The sequence below is a fragment of the Panthera uncia genome, unplaced genomic scaffold (assembly GCF_023721935.1).
Source record: "Panthera uncia isolate 11264 unplaced genomic scaffold, Puncia_PCG_1.0 HiC_scaffold_240, whole genome shotgun sequence".
NCBI lineage: Eukaryota > Metazoa > Chordata > Mammalia > Carnivora > Felidae > Panthera > Panthera uncia.
Genome location: NW_026059129.1, coordinates 15106 through 35092, shown reverse-complemented (window position 1 = coordinate 35092; position 19987 = coordinate 15106). Strand labels below are relative to the sequence as shown.

The window sequence follows — 19987 nt, the reverse complement described above, 5'->3', positions numbered from 1 at the left end:
GATAAATCTATGTTTATAAGAGTTTTCTGAGTGATTCTGATTAGCCAAGTTTGGCCAATGTGCAGTGTGTTTAGTGATGAAACAAATGTACAGACCAATCATGTTAACGTACAGTGTTTTGTACTATAATAGAGTTATAAGCAAGGCACATTTCAAGTCAAGGCATATTTCTCAGACATGGTGTAATTAAGCTGAGGCCTGAAGGGCACTGAAATTTGCTAGAGAAGTAGAGATGATAGGTTGGGCATTCTAGATAAAGGCACTGCATGTGCCAAAGTGTGGAAGCTGGAAAAGCCTGTGTAAAACTGGAGTGTTTTAAGAATAGTGAACTATTCAGAGGTATGAGGCATGAGACACGCTGGTAGGGGTCAGAAGAGGTTTGTATGCCAGGATTAGATAATTACAAGACCAGTAATTCACAAGACCAGTCATTCTACCTGTCATTGAAAAAAAACAAAACAAAGCAAAATGAAACAAAACAATCTTACATGATACAGAAAAAAGTTGTACAACATAGAATTGCTCTGGTTGAAGTAGCAGCAGGCCTGGCTACCTGCCTTCTTGTCTCCTGTAGTGGCTCTAAAGGCATCTACCCAGAATCCTAGGGTCTCCTCCTAGAGCCCTTTGAAAACTATTTTAATTCATCCTAGATATCTTAATGGAAGTTAATTAGAGGAGTGACATAATCTGATGTGGGTGCTAGAGATTACTTTGCAAGCAGTGTAGAAGTTAGGTTTATAGAAGTGAGACTAGTAGACTACAGATTCTTTCGGAAATAATATTGAATACTGAGGTTCTGTATTTAGGGATAAAATCCATTCAACAGAGAGTAACAAGCATTGGGGTAAAATAAGCTTGTTTGGAGGTGGTTGGGAGGACAGGGAATTTATTTGGGCATAAACTGTTTAGCAAAATATTTTTGCCTTGGAATTTGGTTGTAAAAAGCAACATAGACTTGGTGTTAAAACGATATGTGAATGCAGATGATTGGCAAATAATCATGGTAATACTGCTTATTCATCAGAGTCTGAAAGTATTATGTTACTTTCTTCCCAATAATGTTTTGAAAATTTGTGGAACTACTAGAAGAAACAAATGGGTCAGATGGTAAAAGGGATAGGAAAGTCCTGTAAGGAAAGGTTAAAGAGCTGTGGTATACTTTGGCTCCTGTAGGCTTCTTAATTTACATTTTCAGTGTTTTAAGTATATAATATTTTATATTCTTTACTTTTTCTATTTTATCAAGGTCATTACAAGTATAGATTTGATAAGAATTTATTAATTGCAAAAAAATTACTCTAAATTATTTGTTCTTCTAATATGAAACAGAACCTTCTTCCTACTATCGGAACCTACTTCCTACTACCACTTTAGGAAGAAGGGGAGGTGATAGGGAAATCATGAGAACATTAACTTTGAAATACTATATTTTAAGGTATTTCTCCCTTAGAAAATAACAAGGATTTGAATATTGGGTAATAATTTTGTATAATTATCTAGATACAATTTGTTATAGGTAGTAGGTATTACCTGATAGAACTAGTTGATTTCTGGGATTTTAGTATGTTCTTTGTATTCTCCCTTAATTAAAAATAAATAAATAAATAAAATAAAACAAAACCAAACCATGGAGGGAGTTTAAAGATGGTGGCATAAGAAGACCCTGAACTCACCTTCTCCCATGGACACGATAAACTTACAGCTATATTTGGAACTAGATGAACAGCACCTCCACAACAAAAGACAAAAAAGACACATTCAGTAGTGTAGGAGAATCAAAGATATGGCCTTACCCAGGGGACCCCATCCCAGGTGACACCACAATCAGGAGGGATCCCCCAAGTAAGGAACTCTCCCTTGAGTAAAGAGATTGTGACCCCTATCAGGCATCCTGACCCTAGGGGCTGGCACTGGAGAGATATGCTGCCCCCCCCCCACCCCCCTGCCAAAAAAATCCTATCTGGTTTTGAAAATCAATGGGTAGGTTAAGAGAGGGAGAATCACAGAACTATAGGGAACAGAGATTTCTGCTCATAAGTGGTGTGTGTGTACACCTGCTCTCCCCAAGATCCAGCACAAAAGCAACAGATTGAAGAGTACTTATACTGTGAGAGAGAACCACTTAACTAATTTTAAGGTGGCTATGACAAAGGCAGGGACCTATAGGGACTTTATCTGGTGATGGAAGCATTGGTGGAGTCCATTTTTGGAATCTCATTCTAACTTGCTGATGACAGAGCAGATGTGTGCCATTTTTGTTATCCTTCATGTAGCATGCTAGCACTAGAGTGCATACTCTGTCCACTTACCCCTTACCCTGGCTGGCAAGCACCCCGCACCACATAGCCCCCCAGCTGCAAAAGGGCCAGGCTAGTGTCCCCACTGTACTCATTCAGTGATTAGACTGCACATGGACCAGATGAGCACCATGATCCCCACTTTCCCCATGTAGCAGCCGAGCTGCAGGTGGTCCACGTGGGTGCTGTAAGTCCTGCCCAACCTGTGCAGAGAACCAAGCTGCAGCTGGGCTGGTAGAGTGCGCTGAGCCCTGCCCTCACTGTGCAGCAGCCAAGCCACAACCCAGTTGGTCCAGCAACTTGAGTCCTACCTTCCTGTGCACCTGATAGGCTACAACTGGGCTGATGAGCACCTGAGCCCTGTTGTCCCCTAGCAGCAGCCAGGCTGTAATTAGCTTCCAGAGGGACCTTAAGGCCCATCTAACCTGCATGGAGACTGGGTCATAACCATGATGGGCAAGCAGATGGAACCCCACTCTTCCTGCACAGTGCCTGAGCCACAACTGGGTGGGATGAGTGACCTTTCCACACAGCAGTGCTGGCTCTGCCACAGCTGGTGGTGGGCATATGCAGCAAATAGAGTGGACATTCATATGAAGTGCCTGGCTCTGATGGCCAAGGGAGATTGGTCTCATGGCCCACATGAACCAGCTGTTACACAAGACCACTCTTTCAAGACTGAGGGAGGTAGCTATTTCACATAATACATATAGACATAGAGGCAAAATGAAATAGAAGAGTATGTCCCAAACCAAAGAATAAGGCACATCTACTTAAAACAAAACAGAAACTTCAATGAAATGGAGATAAGCAATTTACCTGATAAAGAATTCAGTAATGGTCCAAAAGATGCTTACTGATTTGGGGAGAAGAATGGATGAACACAGCAAGAACTTTAACAGAACTACAGAAAATATAAGAAGGTATCAAATAGAAGTTATAACTGAAATGAAAAATACACTAGAGGGGTTCAGTAGCAGAAGGGCTAAACAGAAGCATGAATCAGTGAGCTTGTTGTACTATATTTACATTATTTTTGCAACTTTACCTTTGAACCATACATGTTATCTATTCTGTGAATAGTATTATACAGATGTAAATTTATATAACTGTTAATGTGAAATAAGAGAATTATGGGACAGTATAATCATGATTCACTCCCATGTACCATGTTCTTCAGTGACTATAATCCTTTACAACTGCTTACTCTGCAGTTGCCCTTTTTTTTTTTTTTTTTTTTTTTTTAATTTTATAAAGAGAGAGTACATGCGAGTGGGGAGAAGGACAGAGAAAGAGAGAGGGAGAATCTTAAGCAGCCTCCATGCTCAGCATAGAGCCCAGCATGGGGCTTGATCCCACAACCATGAACTTGGTCATGACCTGAACTGACATCAAAGTCAGACGCTCAACTGATTGAGCCACTCAGGTGCCCTGGCAGTTGCTTTAAAGGATCTTTCCCCCTCAAAATTGTGTATAATTGTGTGTAAAATAGTGTTACTGAAAACACATTTTAATTTTGTTTCTTTTAGGCCTATGGCATGTCTGCATTACCTTTAAATCTGATAAAAGGCACTAGAAGTGCTGCTTATGAACGTTTAGAAAACACTGAAGACATTGAAGAAGTGGAGCAACACATTCAAACGATTAAATCAAAAGTAAGTTGGTATTTTATTGTAATTGGGAAGCATAAAAGTACATTGTCTTTGTGCTATTTTCTGATATGACTTAGATATTGGCAATTCCATATTTTTGACATTGTTTGAATTTTTTTGCAACATATCCTTAAGAAACTATGTCCTTAGTTTTAAAATTTGTCTTCTGTGAAATGCAAAACATTGACAATTTGAGAATTTCTATCAGTGTTCAAACAACTAAAAAACAAAATTCTTCTCAGGTATGAACAGGACCTTGCTTATCCCACATATACTGATTACATGTGTAACATCAGATTTTACTGTATCATTTATGTTCAAGTTTTACGTACTAGTGGAATAAGCTAAAAGTTACATGTAACCACTTGCCAATTAAATGTACTTCTAAAAACACAATGAAGTTTTCTTTCTCTATCACCTTCAAGGAGCAGATAAATATTATCTATAGACCATAGTAAAAAATGGAAAGTTTTCTGAATTATTCTACTAAACTAGCATAATCCTGATATAGAAACCAGATGGTAATTGCACACAAAAAGGGATATATATATGTACTGATCTCTCTTATGAACATAGAAGCAAATGTTATAAAGAAAATATTAGCAATTCAAACCTATGCTATAATAGAATATGTTGTAATTATCAGATTAGGTTTATCATAGAAATGCAAAGTCTGACACATTAGAAAAATCTGTTAGAATAGTTTAATATGTTGATAAAGAATGAGAAATATTAGCATCTTAATAGATGCTTAAGAATATTTAGTAAAAGTCAATTTGTAGTTATGATTTAAAAAGAAGCCTTACCCACTTGTTGGGATGAGTACTGGGTGTTGGATGGAAGCCAATTTGTCAATAAATTATATTTATAAACAAACAAAAAAGAAGCCTTACCAAATTAGAAGAAAAGAAAGTACTTAGGAAAGGAAGCCTGTAACAAGCCTCATACTTACTGATAAATGAAACATTCCCATTCAGGACAGTGCAGTCAGTATCACTGTTGCTCGTTAGCATTTTCGTGGAGGTGCTAGTCAGGTAAGAAAGATTGCAGGTATCAACATTGGAATGAGAGAGTGAAAACAAGGGAAATATCCTTTATTATTTGCAGATATCATCTACCAAGAAAATCTGACAGAATCAAAGAGTCAGGGTTAGGGTTAATTAACCCTGATTGTTTATTAATTAACCTTAATTAGGGCACCTGGGTGGCTCAGTCGGTTAAGCGCCCAACTTCACTCAGGTCATGATCTCACAGTTTGTGGGTTCAAGCCCCGTGTCAGGCTCTGTGCTGACAGCTTGGAGCCTGTTTTGGATTCTGCGTCACCCTATCTCTGCCCCTCACCCACTCATGTTTTGTCTCTATTTCTCTCAAAAATAAATAAACATTACAAAAAATTAAAAAAAAATTAACCTCAATTAATTATTAATCAAATTAATAGAACTAATAAGAGTTCATCAAAGTGCCTGGATACAAACATGCAGAAATCATGAACGACTTGGAAGATGTAATAGGAAATGATCTCATTCACAATAGCTGTAAACAGTAAAATAATAAGAAATGTCAGAATTTTCCTGATAGAAATTATAAAATCTATTGAAATACATAATAGAAGACTGAAATAAATGGAGAACTTCCTCAGTTCCTGATTGGAAAGATTCATTATTGTAGAGGTGACAGTTGTTCATAACTTTAGGTAGAAATTCAGTGCAATCATAGAAGACAATGAAATTTTCATAGACCCCCCCTACCATAGAGTAAAACAATCCTGAATTCAAATCAAATACAAAAATTAAAAAACATTAGGAGAAAGTGAAAGTAAAGTTTTTGTTCGTGTATAGAAGACCTTTCTAAACGAGGCACACAAAAATCCCAAATGCTGATTGAGACATTGGTGAGTTTTACATTTTTATGTTCTAAAATTTATGTACCCGGGGCGCCTGGGTGGCCCAGTCGGTTAAGCGTCCGACTTCAGCCAGGTCACGATCTCGCGGTCCGTGAGTTCGAGCCCCACGTCAGGCTCTGGGCTGATGGCTCGAAGCCTGGAGCCTGTTTCCGATTCTGTGTCTCCCTCTCTCTCTGCCCCTCCCCCGTTCATGCTCTGTCTCTCTCTGTCCCCAAAATAAATAAAAAACGTTGAAAAAAAATTTTTTTTAAAAATAAAATTTATGTACCCAAAAAGTACCACCAAAAAGGAAGTTAAAGAACCAGCAAAAAAAGTGTGAGGAAATAATCTGCAGTATAGGTTATGTATAAAGAACATCTTCCAGTCAGTAAGAAAAAAGGACAAGCATTACATAGAAATATTGAACAAAAGACCCAAATAGCATTTACTGAAGGAAAAACTATCCAGTGAAAGTTACAAAATGATGCTTCAGCTCTTTAGTAGTAAGTAGGTTGACCAAGCATCCTAGTTCACCTAGGACCTGAGAGATTTTCTAGAACATGGAACTTGCAGTACAGAGACCAGGATGGTTGGTCACCTTCATAATCAGAGATGTGCTAATTAGAAGTACTCATTATATATATATATAATTTAAAAAAAAATTTTTTTTTTTAACGTTTATTTATTTTTGAGACAGAGAGAGACAGAGCATGAATGGGGGAGGGTCAGAGAGAGGGAGACACAGAATCTGAAACAGGCTCCAGGCTCTGAGCTGTCAGCACAGAGCCCGACGCGGGGCTCGAACTCACGAATTGTGAGATCGTGACCTGAGCCGAAGTCGGACGCTTAACTGACTGAGCCACCCAGGCGCCCCTATATTTATTTTTTTATCTTTTAGAAATCTTTAACATTTTTACCTCTGTCAGGTATTAATGAGATTTGGGGCATAGATACACTGTTTGTGGGAATGTAAAGTCTACAGCTTTTTAAAGAAAACTATGTGATGTGACATGTACATCTACAAACAAACACACCCGTTAGTAAAGTTTAATCCAGCAGCTGATGTCTAGGAATGTATCCTACTTCATTATATAAGGATGTTCATGCACACTGTTAATGCACACCCTCCCCTTCCAAAAGAAAACAGTCTAAGTGTTCAAAAATAAAGTATTTATTAAGGTGCCGTGGTATAATGTGGTGTGCAGTGATGAAAAAGAATGAGGTAGATTATCAAATCAGTCTCTCAGTTCAAATTCTAGCTCTCCTTATCATGCATATTATAGTATCTGTGAGCCTTATTTTCCTCATCTAGTAAATGGGTATACTAGTACTACCAACTTCAAAATTTTGTTCTGAAGATTTAAGGAGAATAAACGTAAGGGAACAGATAAGTTTTAGGCACAAGAAATGTGCTCAAGAAATGTTAGCTATTACGTATAACAAAAACCATATGTTATATTAGCATATATGAATGCATATAAATCCATAGAAAATGTGTGTAAGGATATTGATTTACTTAATGGTGATAACAATATGAAAGGGCATTAGTACTTAATGACAGTGTGAAGGGAAGCTTTCTTTCACATTTTACTTTTTTTTGAACAAAGGCTATGTGTTCATATACTTTATATGTATATTTTTTCCAGATGAGATAATTAGTTGCCGAGTTTCTTTAAATATATATTTTTTAACGTTTATTCACTTTTTGAGAGACAGAGACAGAGTGCGAGCAGAGCAGGGGCAGAGAGAGAGGGAGACACAGAATCCGAAGCAGGCTCCAGGTCCTGAGCAATCAGTACAGAACCCGACGTGGGGCTCGAACTCACAGACCAGGAGATCATGACCTGAGCCAAAGTCGGATGCTTAACCAACTGAGCCACCCAGGCATCCTGCTGAGTTTTTATCCTGGTGTTTGTTTCTCTAACCAATATTCTTCTTATCTTGGTTTGGTTAATAGGCAAAGCAGAATGGACTTCTGTCTTTTACTCCACTGAAATATTCACCAAATAGGCAGATAACTTGGATTTATTTTCAGTGGACCCTTAAATCAGTTTACTAATTTTTTTTTTTTTTTCTGAAATAGTGAAAGCCAGCTGTTAAATAAAACTATTGCTGGTATCCTTTGGATAATAGAATGGCAGTTTTGAGAAAAACTGAATGTTTAAGGTACAAAGTACCAAACCTTTCTCATACCATACACTTGAAGTATTATTGCCTGGATCTGTCTTCTAGAAGGGAGTGTTTGTTTTATTCCTTTGTCCTTCTGAAAATACCTTTCTCCCAGGTTCCTTTTATTGAGGATACAATTTGATAGTACATATGGTATTTGACTTAAAGGAGTGAAGATAATTAAATATAGCCTCAGGTATGTCAAGTATGGTCCCTGTTTGGGTGGCACCAGCATCTCCTGGGACTTTGGTAGAAATGCAAATTTTAGGCCCCACCCAAGACCAACTAAATTTTATTCATAGGGTCTAGAAATCTGTGTTTAACAAACTTTTCAGGTAATTATGCATGATAAAGTTTGAGAAGCAATATGGTAAGGTATGGAAGAGGATGGCTCGGTCTAGAAGAGCATGGCAATGCCATTATGTAAAGAGATCTTTATGACTGTGTAAATTTCTTTATTAAAGGATATTTGAGTGTTGTCTTCATTATTTTGATGATTTCAGATGAGCCTGCACTGGGATACACTAGAGAGCAATTTTGTTGTCTGTGTCTTAAGAACCTACTTATACCTAAGTAGGGATATTAACATTTTAATATCTGATGTCTTTATATTTTAAAAATGTAGTTCCATGTAAATATGTTTCTTGTTGCTTCCAATAAAACCAAGTTTACATTTCACCTTTTTGTATATTCAGCAGTTGTCATATTACTGTAGTTTATTATTGTACCTAATTGAAGACACTTAGGGCCAGGAGAATTCAAGTGGGAAAGTGTTATCTTCGAGACCATGGAAAAGGTACTGCTCAAGGTTACAGTAAGCATCACATAAACATAGGTCGATGGGAGTTTTCCGTCAGTAGGTTGGCTAAAGAAAACATGACTCATTTTGCAAAAGTACTTGGAGAATAAGAAAGTGCAAGTTCTCAGCAGTTCTAAAAACATCTGCATAGCACATACTAGTATTGCATCTCTCTGCTGATATTTGAAACCTGTGCTGACCAAAGGGAGAGGAGGGGTAGGACCAAACATATTAAGGAATAGAAGGAGGAGCTTGGAGGTTAGGGAGAGTAATTGAGCAAATTGAATAAAGTACCATATAAAAAGGTATTTTTAAAGATATTTATGTCTCTCCATGTAACTTGACCATGTATTTGGAAAATAGGGATCAAGAAGTTCAGTATTAAATGTGTATACATCTGCATTTTGATGCTGACCTTGGTTCAGAGATGTGTGTTGTCACCTAGTTGTTGTCTGTATTTTTCAGTTTGTAAATTTGCCTGAGGAATATCCAACCTAAAAAAAGCTTTTGTTGCATGATTTTCTAAATTTGATGGATACTTTACTAAGACCTTAATGGTAAAAAACTGTTTTATTTTGGTCTGTTATTTGTAGAGCAAGGATGGTCGACCTTTGCCATCAAGGGATAAACGTGCTTTAAAACAATTTGAAGAAAGGTTACGAACACTTAGGAAAAGAGAGAGGCACTTAGAATTCATTGAAAACAGCTGGTGGACAAAATTTTGTGGTGCTCTGCGTCCCCTGAAGGTAAATGGAGTTTTCAAAAATTATGTTGTCACTCTTCAGTTTATATAGACCTGTCAGAGAGAATGACTTCTCTTTGTAAGGCATTATAGCATGATACTTATGAGCATGAATTTTGAAGTTAAACTGGTTTTGAATCATAGCTCTGTCATTTGGTAGTTTGGGCAAGTTACACACCTCTGTGAACTTCATTTACTCCTGTGTAAAACAAGTATTGTAACAGAGGTGTTGGGAAATTTAAATTAGAATATAGGTAAGTAATGTGTGCTGCCAGCACATTTTTGAAAATTTGTACTTTTTTTTAATGTTTGCTTATTTTTGAGAGACAGCATGAGTGGGGGAGGGGCAGAGAGTGAGGGAGAGAAAGAGAATCTCAAGCAGACTCTGCGCTGTCAGCCCAGAGTCTTGACGCTGGGCTTGATCTCATAAACTGTGAAATCATGATCTGAGCCAAAATAAAGAATCAGACCCTCAACTAACTGAGCCACCCACATGCTGCACAAGTTTGTACTTTTCTATAAATAGGAAAACTGGGACCCACTTTAGAACTCAGGTACCCTAACTGAAATTAATAGAATTTGCTTCCTTGTTAGGTGGTATGTTTCTGAAAGTATATAAAAAGGTATTATTCAGGGCAGAAAACCATTTCTTTCCTTCTTTCTTTCCTTCTTTCTTTCTTTCTTTCTTTCTTTCTTTCTTTCTTTCTTTTCTTTTTTGAAACGATCATTTGCTAGCCTTGATTTCTTCAGATTGGATAGTGGTACCTACACTTAAGGACCTAGATTGAACTAAGGGCATAATAATACAACTCTGAGTCTAAAAAGTGTCTAGAACTGCTGGCAACAGACTTCTTTATTGTCCATTCTGTATCTGGCATTTCAAACACCTGAACTTTGTATAGAACAGTATGCATGTTGTAATTTACAAAGTGCAGCGAATAGACTGGTGTAAAGAATGTTAGGCAAGATGAGGCTCTAAAGTGGGTTTTACCTAAGTTTAAAAAAAAATGTTTTAGAGAGCCCCATGAAAGGATTAGTTAGGTTGAGTTTTGCTTTATCTTTTTCTTATAATTAGAAAGGAAATAAGGAAATGCACTGACTGCTCATCCTAAAAATCTCCTTTTTGGAAGAGTTCTTCAAAATTATATCATAATCAGATCTATTGTGTATTACTTTTTTTTTTTTTTTAAATGTTTATTTATTTTTGAGAGACAGAGCATGAGCAGGGGAGGGGCAGAGAAGGGGAGACACAGAACCTGAAGCAGGTTCCAGGCTCTGAGCTGTTGCACAGAGCCTGATGCGGGACTCAAACTCGCAAACCATAAGATCATGACCTGAGCCGGAGTTGGACACTTAACCGACTGAGCCACCCAGGCACCCCTATTGTGTATTTTTAAACCTTCTGTTAGAATCAATTTTGTTAAAGACTCACCACTCTTTTTTTTGCAAGGTGATTGTCTTAGTAATACCAAAGGTATGCTAAAACCCTCCTCAACCTTATCTTCTTCTTCTTTTTTTTTTCTCCTCAACCTTATCTTAATTCTAAATTTTTTATATGGCTTCTTTATAAATATTTATAACCTGGTCTCTAACATTAGCTGCCTTGATTTAAACATGCTCTGTCCTATTTCACTGAACCTAGTTTAGAGGGATTTTTAAATCAACTTTATTAAGTGTGCAGATTGATTTTGCCAACTATGTAGATATAGAAGACCCACATCACTTCAAAAACTACCCCATGTCTTCCCGTCTCCCACTGAACTCAGACCCCAGATGGCCATTGATGTCCTTCTGTCATTATGGTTTAGTTTTATGTGTTGTATTATTTCATATAAATGGAATAGAGTGTAGTATAATCCTTTTTCTGGCTTCTTTGGTACAACAAAATGTTTTCGAGATTTGTCTATGTTGCATTTTTTTTTCAGTAGTTCATTCTGTTTTATTGCTGGGTAGTATCCTGATTGGTGTCTATGTTACAGTTGGTTTATCCACTCACCTTTTAGTGGAGATGTGAGTTATTCCCAGTTGGAGATTATTATGAATAATGCTGATGTAAACATCTGTTGTAGATGTGTTTTCATTTCATTCATTTTTCTTGGGTAAATAACTAAGAGTAGAATTTCTGGGTCTAATGTTTAATGTATGTTTAACTTTCTAAGAAAGTACCAAAGTATTTTCCAAAGTGGTTGTACCATTTTTTTTTCCCACAGCAATGTGAGATTTCAGATTGCTTCATATCCTTGTCAGCTCTTATATTGTAACTGTTTGTAATAGTTATTCTGATGGCTGTATAATAATATTTTATTGTGGTTTTGATTTGCATTTCCTTGGTGACTAATGATATTGAGCACTTTTTGTATTCTTATTGGCCATTTGTGTATTTTCTCTAAGAGTTTTTTAAGTGTGTTTGTTTATTTTGAGAGAGATAGAGACAGTGTGCGTGTAGGGGAGAGGGAGAGAGAGATCCGCAAGCAGACTCTGTGCTGACAGCCTGGAGCCCAACAAGGGGCTTGAACTCATGAACCGGGAGATCATGACCTGACCCAAAACTGAGAGTCAGCTGCGTAGCCGACTGAGCCACCCAGGCACCCCTGGATATTTGCTCTAAAATGCCTGTTTAAATCTTTTGTCCATTTTTAAATTTAAGTTTTTGTTTGATGAGTGAGCTACGAATTCTTTATGTGTCCTGGATTAAATACTTTGTCAAATATATGTATTGTGAATGTTGTCTCTTTTTATGGCTTGCCTTTATGTTTTCTTAACACTGTCATTCAAAGAGATGTTCCTTAAGTTTTTATAGCAATCATTTTCTGATATGTTTTCTTCTGGAAATTTTACAGTTTAACTCATATTTTAGGTTTGTCGTCATTTTTAAGTTAATTTTATGGGATGGTATAACTTAAGGGCTTCTTTTCCATGTGGAGATGCAGTTGTTTCAGCAACATTTTCTTGTCAAGACTGTTCTTTGCTCATTGGCTTTCCTTGGTACCTTTTGCCAAATCAATTGATCATGTGCATATGTGGGTCTATTTCTGGACTTTTTCTTTTGCTCCATTGATTTATATGTCCTTATGCTAAAACTTGATTATTGGTGTGTTATATAATCAGTCGCAAAATCAAGTAGTCTAAATTCTTCAGTTTTGTTCTTCTTTTCAATATTGTTTTAGCTATGCTAGATCCTTCACATTTCAATATAAATTTTAGAATATTACAAAATGCCCACTGGGATTTCTAGTGGGATTACTTTGAATCTGTAGGCAAATTTGGGGACACTTGATATTGTAAACTGAACCAGATGAGAGTTCATCCATCTGATGCACAGCAAGCAAGTAAAAACTTGATACCAGCCTATTGCAAGAAAGGCTGTTTATTGGTGTGGCACCACCCAGGATAACAGGGAGCTAATGCTTCACAGTCCTGAACTCTCCCAGTGGCTTACAGGTGAGGGTGTTTTTTTGTTTTGTTTTTTAACTTTAGAGCACGAGAGTGCAAGTGTGAGCAGGGGAGGGGCAGAGGGTGAGAGAGAGAGAGAGAGAGAGAGAGAGAGAGAGAGAGAGAAGGAAAGAGATAGAGTGAGACAAAGAGAGAACTTTAAGTAGGCTCCACTCAGCATGGAGTCCAACTTGGGGCTTGATCCCATGACCCCGAAATCATAACCTGAGCTGAAATCAAGATTCAGATGCTCAGCTGACTGAGCCACCCAGGGGCCCTGACAAACGAGGGTTTTTAAAGGCAACTTTTGGTGCAAAGGCCCTCCTGAGAAGGTGGACCCCACTGATTGGAGGCCCAGAAGGTCATGTTAGCAGGTGCTCTGGTGTTGCTTTGTCTGGTCTCCTGAAAGTCTTTTCCATTTCAGGAGACTTGGAATCTGAAAAATGCTTTTACTCTTTATGTTAGAGATTTCATTAGGTACATTTGGTGATTATATCTTTGTTTATAAGCTAGTGGAGTTGCATTTCTGCAGGTTCCCTGGCCAGTCCAGCCTTGCCTGGGGATGATACAACCTTTAGTGCTCATTCTTTCATCTGAGCTGACAAGATGGATGCCGGCTTATATTTTAATACTGAACCTGCTAATTCATGGACGTGAGAGCTTTCCATTTATTTATGATAACTTAAATTTCTCTTTGCAACATTTTGTAGTGGTCAATGTAGAGGTCTTGAAAATATTTTGATAAATTTACCTATATCTTTATATTTCTGTTCCCCCAAAATTTGTATGTTGAAATCCTCATCTCCAATGTGATGGTATTTGGAGGTGGGGGCTTTGGGAGCTGATTAAGTCATGAGGGTTGAGACCTTATGAATGGGATTAATGCCCTAATAAAAAAGACCCCAGAGGGCTCTCTCACCCCCTCCTCCATGTGAGAAGACAGAAGATTTTATGATTTTGTTTACCTTCAATCCTGAATTATTGGCTTCTCTTAGTATGTAGAAATTTGTTTTTGTGCATTGACCTTGTATCATGCAACCTGGCTAAATTTTTACTTCTAGTAGCTTTATTATAGTTTCCTAAGGAATTTTTATGTACATGAACATGTTAGATGCTTAAAGACAGTTTTATTTCTTCCTTTCCAGTGTAAGAGTCCCAATTGCTTTTTTTTTTCTTCCCATTATTGCACTGACCCAAACCTCCTGTACAATCAATTTACCACTTATTCTTTTTGTTATATGACTGTATTATTCTTGAATATGGATCTAAATTCTTACCTTTCTTTCATTTTCTGGGCCTAGGTTAAGGATAAGAGGAATAATTAGGAACAGTGAGGAATGAAAATAGGCATGCCGGAAGGAAAACTCTGGGGATACAAACTTAAATTGTTATATAATTGAGGGTTTAACATGATTGTGACGGGATAAACACTGCTTTTTTTTACTCAAATGAAATATAAAAATTATTATCACTTCTGTGTTTGTGCATAGTTGATATAGTTCATAAAGTGGAAGATACATGCTCTTAGTGCTTCTTAAATATTAGCATCTAAGTAGTCCTAGTGGAAGAAGGTAGAGACAGGTCCACTCATCCCACTCACTGTTCCCTACCTGCCGGAGGTGACTTACAATCCATGAGACTCTCCTGATAGAAATTCCTTTGAAGTTATGTTCTGTCTCAAACTTTTGTGCTAATATTGCCTTTTAATCTGTATTCTGATCCATGTTTCTTTTATTAGAAAATGTATTGGAGGGACGCCTTGGTGGCTCAGTCGGTTAAGCGTCCGACTTTGACCCAGGTCATGATCTCATGTCCGTGAGTTCAAGCCCCGCATCGGGCTCTGTGCTGACAGTGCAGAGCCTGGAGCCTGTTTCAGATTCTGTGTCTCCCTTTCTGTCTCTCTGACCCTCCCGCATTCATGCTCTGTCTCTCTGTCTCAAAAATAAACGTTAAAAAAAAAAAAAATTAAAAAAAAAAGAAAATGTATTGGATTTAAATTTTCGCAAATGGAAAAATTCAGTTCTACGATTCTGTAGTTTTTTTTATGACAAAATATTATAATTTTTTTTCATAAGAGTAAATCCTCATGAGAAACCTAATGATCTTGTGGTTTCACATTGCTCTGCATTCTTAGGATATGCATACCTCATTTCAGAGGCATGGACTTTGCTGTTTCATACACTTGGTTTTGAGTCCTTGCTCTGATCCTAACCAGCTGTCTAAACTCTGTTCCTTCACCTTTCTAAACCTTAACTTTTCTCACCTTAACTTAACTCACTAATGGATTTATATACTTACCTTATTTTTGTTGTGAGAATTAAAAGAAATAATGTATGTAGTGTTAATGCCTTTTGATGTAAACAGCTCAGGAGATTGCAGCTGCTATTGTTATAGGTTTATATTTAAAATTTTTCAACTTCTTAAATACTGCCATAGAACTCAAAGGAAAATACCCGTTTTATGTTGTAGACATTTATAAAACTAAGCATCTAATTAGAATAAATTAATGGCTTCTTAAAACAACTTTCAGAAATAATACTGAACACATTTCTATGAATACAGTCTGATGTTCGTTAACTACATGACAGCATACTTCGAACTTGTATAGCTAATTGGCCTGGGTAACCTATGGATTCATTAGGTTTTAAATCCAACTTTTGGTTTTACTATATATATATATACCTTATATAATATATATACCTCTTGTATTTACATAGAAAGTTGTAAATACATGTTCATAATTATATCACAGATTTTTTGAGACTTTTTAAAAATTGTGGTAAAATGTATATAAAATTTACCATTTTAACCATTTGTAAGTATGCATTCCGTGATACTAACCATGGAACATTCACAACATTATGTAACAATCACCATTATTCATTTCCAGGACTTTTTATCATCTCAGAAACACCACACCCATTAAACAAGAATAACTCCCCATTCCACACCCACCCCCAGCCCATATCCCCTGATGACCTCTGTCCTGCTGTCTCTGCCTGTTCTAGGTACATCATATAAGTGGAATTATTACTGTGTTCGTTTGTGTATGGCTTATTTCAAATTGCATAATATCTTCAAGATTTATCCATGTTGTAGATGCATCAAAATTTCATTTCTTTTTAAGACTGAATTACATTCTGTTGTGTATGTAATCTACATTTTGCTTATCTATCTGTTGGTGCACATTTGGGTTGTTTCCAACTTTTGGCTATTGTGAATAACACTACTGCGGTAATTGGTGTTCAAGTATCTGTTTGAGTACCTGCTTTCAGTTATTTTGAGTATATACTTAGAAATGGAATTACTGGATGACATTTCCGTTTTGTGTTTAGTTTTTTGAGGAACCTACAAACTTTTTTTTCACAGCGACTGTACCATTTTATATTTCCACCAGAAATGCACAAGGGTTCTAATTTCTTTCCATCTTTGCAAACACTTATTTTCTGTTGTTTTGATAATAACCAACCTTATGGCTGTGGAGTGATACCTCATGGTGGCTTTGATTTGCATTTCCCTAATAATTAGTGATCTTGAGCATCTTTTCATTTGATTATTGGCTATTTGTGTATTTATTTTCTTTGGAGAAGTGTTCACTCAAGTCTTTTGTCTGTTTTTAAATTCTTTATGTTTTATTGTTGTCAACTTGTAAGGGATTTTTTTTTTAGTAGTCTGAATATTAATCCCTTATCAGATATAGGATTTGGAAATACTATCTCCCAACCTTGGTTTGTCTTTTCACTATGTAGATAGTGTCCTTGATACACTAAAGTTTTTAATTTTGATGAAGTCCAATTTATTTAATATTTGTTGTTGTTGTGGCCTGTGCTTCTGTGTCATATCCAAAAAATAATTGCCAAGTCCAGTGCCATAAAGATGTTTCCCCCTTTTTATCCCTAGAAGTTTAATAGTTTCAGCTCTTAGGTTTAAGTCTTTTTAACTATATTGAGTTAACTTTTTTATATGATTAAGGTTAAGGGTCCAATTTCATTCTTTTGCATTTGGATGCCCTTGACCCAGCACTATTTGTTGAAAAGACTGACCTTTTGGTCTTGACACCATCGTCAAAAATCGATGGATCATATATGGGAGAGTTCATTTCTGGGGTCTATTACATTAGTTATATATCTGTCTTTATGACAGTACAAAGCTATTTTGATTATTGTAGCTTTGTAGTAAGTTTTGAAATCAGGAAATGCAAGTCTTGTAACTTTTTCTTTTGTAAGATTGTTTTGGCTATTTGGGGTTTTTTGAAATTTCATAGGAGTTTTAGAATGGGTTTTTCTGTTTCTGCAAAAAAACCCAGAAAATAAACAAAAAAAATTGTAATTTTGATAGAGATTGCATTGATTTTGTAGATCACGTTTAGTAGTATTGTTATTTTAATAATACTAAGTCTTGAAGTCCATGAACATGGCATGTCTTTACATTTATTTATGTCTACTTGAATTTCTTTGAGCAGTGTCTTGTAGTTTTCAGTGGATAAGTCTTTTGTCTCATTGTTTAAGTTTATTCCTAAGCATTTTATTATTTTTGTTTTATTCTGTTTATTTGAATCAGACACATAATAAAGAACTATTAAAATTTATATTTCTACTTGTCCCACTAATCTCCTAACCCCCCAACACATACACAAACACAACTAAAATTCATAAGGTAAACAAACAATGAAAAATAGTTTTATCATACATAGACAGTGCTTAGTTGTTTTGAAGGTGTGTGGGAATATTTTAATTTTTTTAACTAATATTTTTGTCATCCCAGGAGCCTCTAGAATTTACTACAACTATGTTTAAAGATGTAGCAGATTTCCTTTCTGAGAATAATATTTAAAGCATGTATGTTTTTATTGTTTGTTTTAGGTCATACTATTTAGGTATGTCTAAAGAAAAAGACTGGCACTTTTTAACTTTAAAGGAGCTTTTACTGGATGTATAAATGTGCATTTCAAATTTTACTTGATCACTATTTGAGAGAGATTTTTTGGGGGGTTTTAATGTAGATGCTTCTTAGAGTAATAGTAATTGTATATTAGAGTTTCTGGAACCTACAGTATCTTTTGTAGATTCCCAGTAACTTTATGGTATGGATATTGTAGTTCATATAAAGAATAAACCCACTTGTAAGTGACCTAATCCATCTTTACATTGGTATAATAATGAAACTCCAGTGCATAGAAAAGCTTGGAGTGGGTCTTAAAAAAATCAATGACTGATCTTTTTTTTTGTGTTTGTGTTTAAGAAGACTTGTTTAACATATATGGTTGATTCATTAACATTGAACTGTAGATGTAAGATCAACATCAGTATTACTTCTGTCTGAACAAAGCTTACCTACACAAGTACATCCTCAGTAATCAGAGCCTTCTTAAGTCTTAGGAACACTAGAGAGCACTTCAGTACTATGCTGGGGGCTCTTTGAAAGAGCAAAATTACCAACACAAAAGCACAAAACAAAGAATGTAATGCTTAACTAGACCACTTACTGGATACTTGTTTACAGTATGAGAGCTGAAACAAGAAAGGGTGTACCCTTGTTCAACCTTAGCTGGGAATTTGCACATCAGGTGACTTAGATTTTTCATTACCCTGCACATATCCCAGAAGACCACGTAAGTGCCCTAAGTATTGATTTTAAGGTTATAAATAAATTTTAGTGGGTAGATGCATTTGCAAATACAGAATCTGCAAATGAGAATCAACTGTACCTCTAAGTAAAAACAAAAAGAAATCTCCCAATCTAGCAAGTCTTCCCTCCAGCTCTTATTGCAAAACTTTGTGTTTAAACAAAGATAGTCAGTCTGGGGAAAATTGCATGGGAGAAAAGGGGAAATTTGGAGGTGGGCCTAAGATTGATCTGAAAGCCCCTAAAAGTTAAATGAAATAAGCTGGTCACAAAAAGATAAATACTGTGTAATTCCACTTATATGAGGTATCCAGAGTAGTCACATTCATGAAAACAGAAAATAGAATGGTGGCCTCCAGGAGTTGGAAAGAAAGAGATATGGGGAGTTGTTGTTTAATGGGTACAGAGTTTCAGTTTTGCCAGATACAAACAATTCTTGGAGTTTGGTTATACATTGTGAATGTATTTAATGCTACTAAATTGTGCACTTAAAATGTTATGATGATACATTTTATGTTATGTATCTTTTACCATTATTTAAAAAACAAAAACAAAAAACCAGAAATGGCCAAGAACCAGAGTGACATGAAGAGTTGGACTGTGGGAAAAATGAGAGGAAAACAGAGATGAAAACAAAATTACAGGGTGTCCAAAGGAAAATAGACTCAAAATTTGGTAAGCAGTATTGAAGAAAGGTAGGAGAAACAACCAAGAGAAAGAAACAAGAAGTAAAAAGAATCAAAAAGTGTTGAAATGGAAGAGAAGGAAAAACTACATGTGTTTAATTGGAGAAGGAGAAGCTTAATTGGTCCATGCAGAAGCAAAACAAAAGAAATTAGTGGAACTAATATTTAAAGTTGTGATTCCAAAAAATGACCTAAAAATAGACATGAAATCTACACATTGGAATAGCCACTTTGTACCTGGGAAAATTTATGTGCATTTTCCTAGTAACACTGACTTCAGAATTAAAGAAGAGTCCTTAAGATTTCCAAGTAAAAAAAAATCCACTGATTTACAAGGTCAACATAGTTAGACTTATTATCAGATTTTTCAAAAAACATAAAGCAAGCAAGAATGGGGCGGGGGGACATTAAAAAAGGCCTAAATGAACAGTCCAAAATCAGAAGTTTATATTTGGCCAAACTATCTTTTAGAAAAGAGATTTTTAAACATTTAAGGACTTAGGGAATTCTGTACCCACGGGCTCTTGAGAAATCCACTAATTGCCAAGCTCTAACCAACCAAGAGATGAGGTGGAAAACATCAGCAAAAGAAGTAATGGTGAATATTTAATATTGCAGATCTATGAAGAAAAGATGTGGGCAAGGGTGAGAATATGTGTAAACATAGGTTCTGATGAGACAGAAATCATGCAATTAAGAGAGA

General features: G+C 36.2%; 1 protein-coding gene across 1 annotated transcript in view; it reads left to right on the top strand.

The window, feature by feature from the left end:
* LOC125917768 (lysosomal cobalamin transport escort protein LMBD1) overlaps positions 1–19987 on the top strand; it is a gene marked incomplete at its 5' end in the record, with an annotated part of 73308 nt that overhangs the window by 39962 nt on the left and 13359 nt on the right. The window contains 2 exons of the mRNA XM_049623873.1: positions 3827–3952; positions 9393–9545. Coding sequence (XP_049479830.1) covers positions 3827–3952; positions 9393–9545 — 279 coding nt within the window. The remainder of the gene's footprint in view (positions 1–3826; positions 3953–9392; positions 9546–19987) is intronic.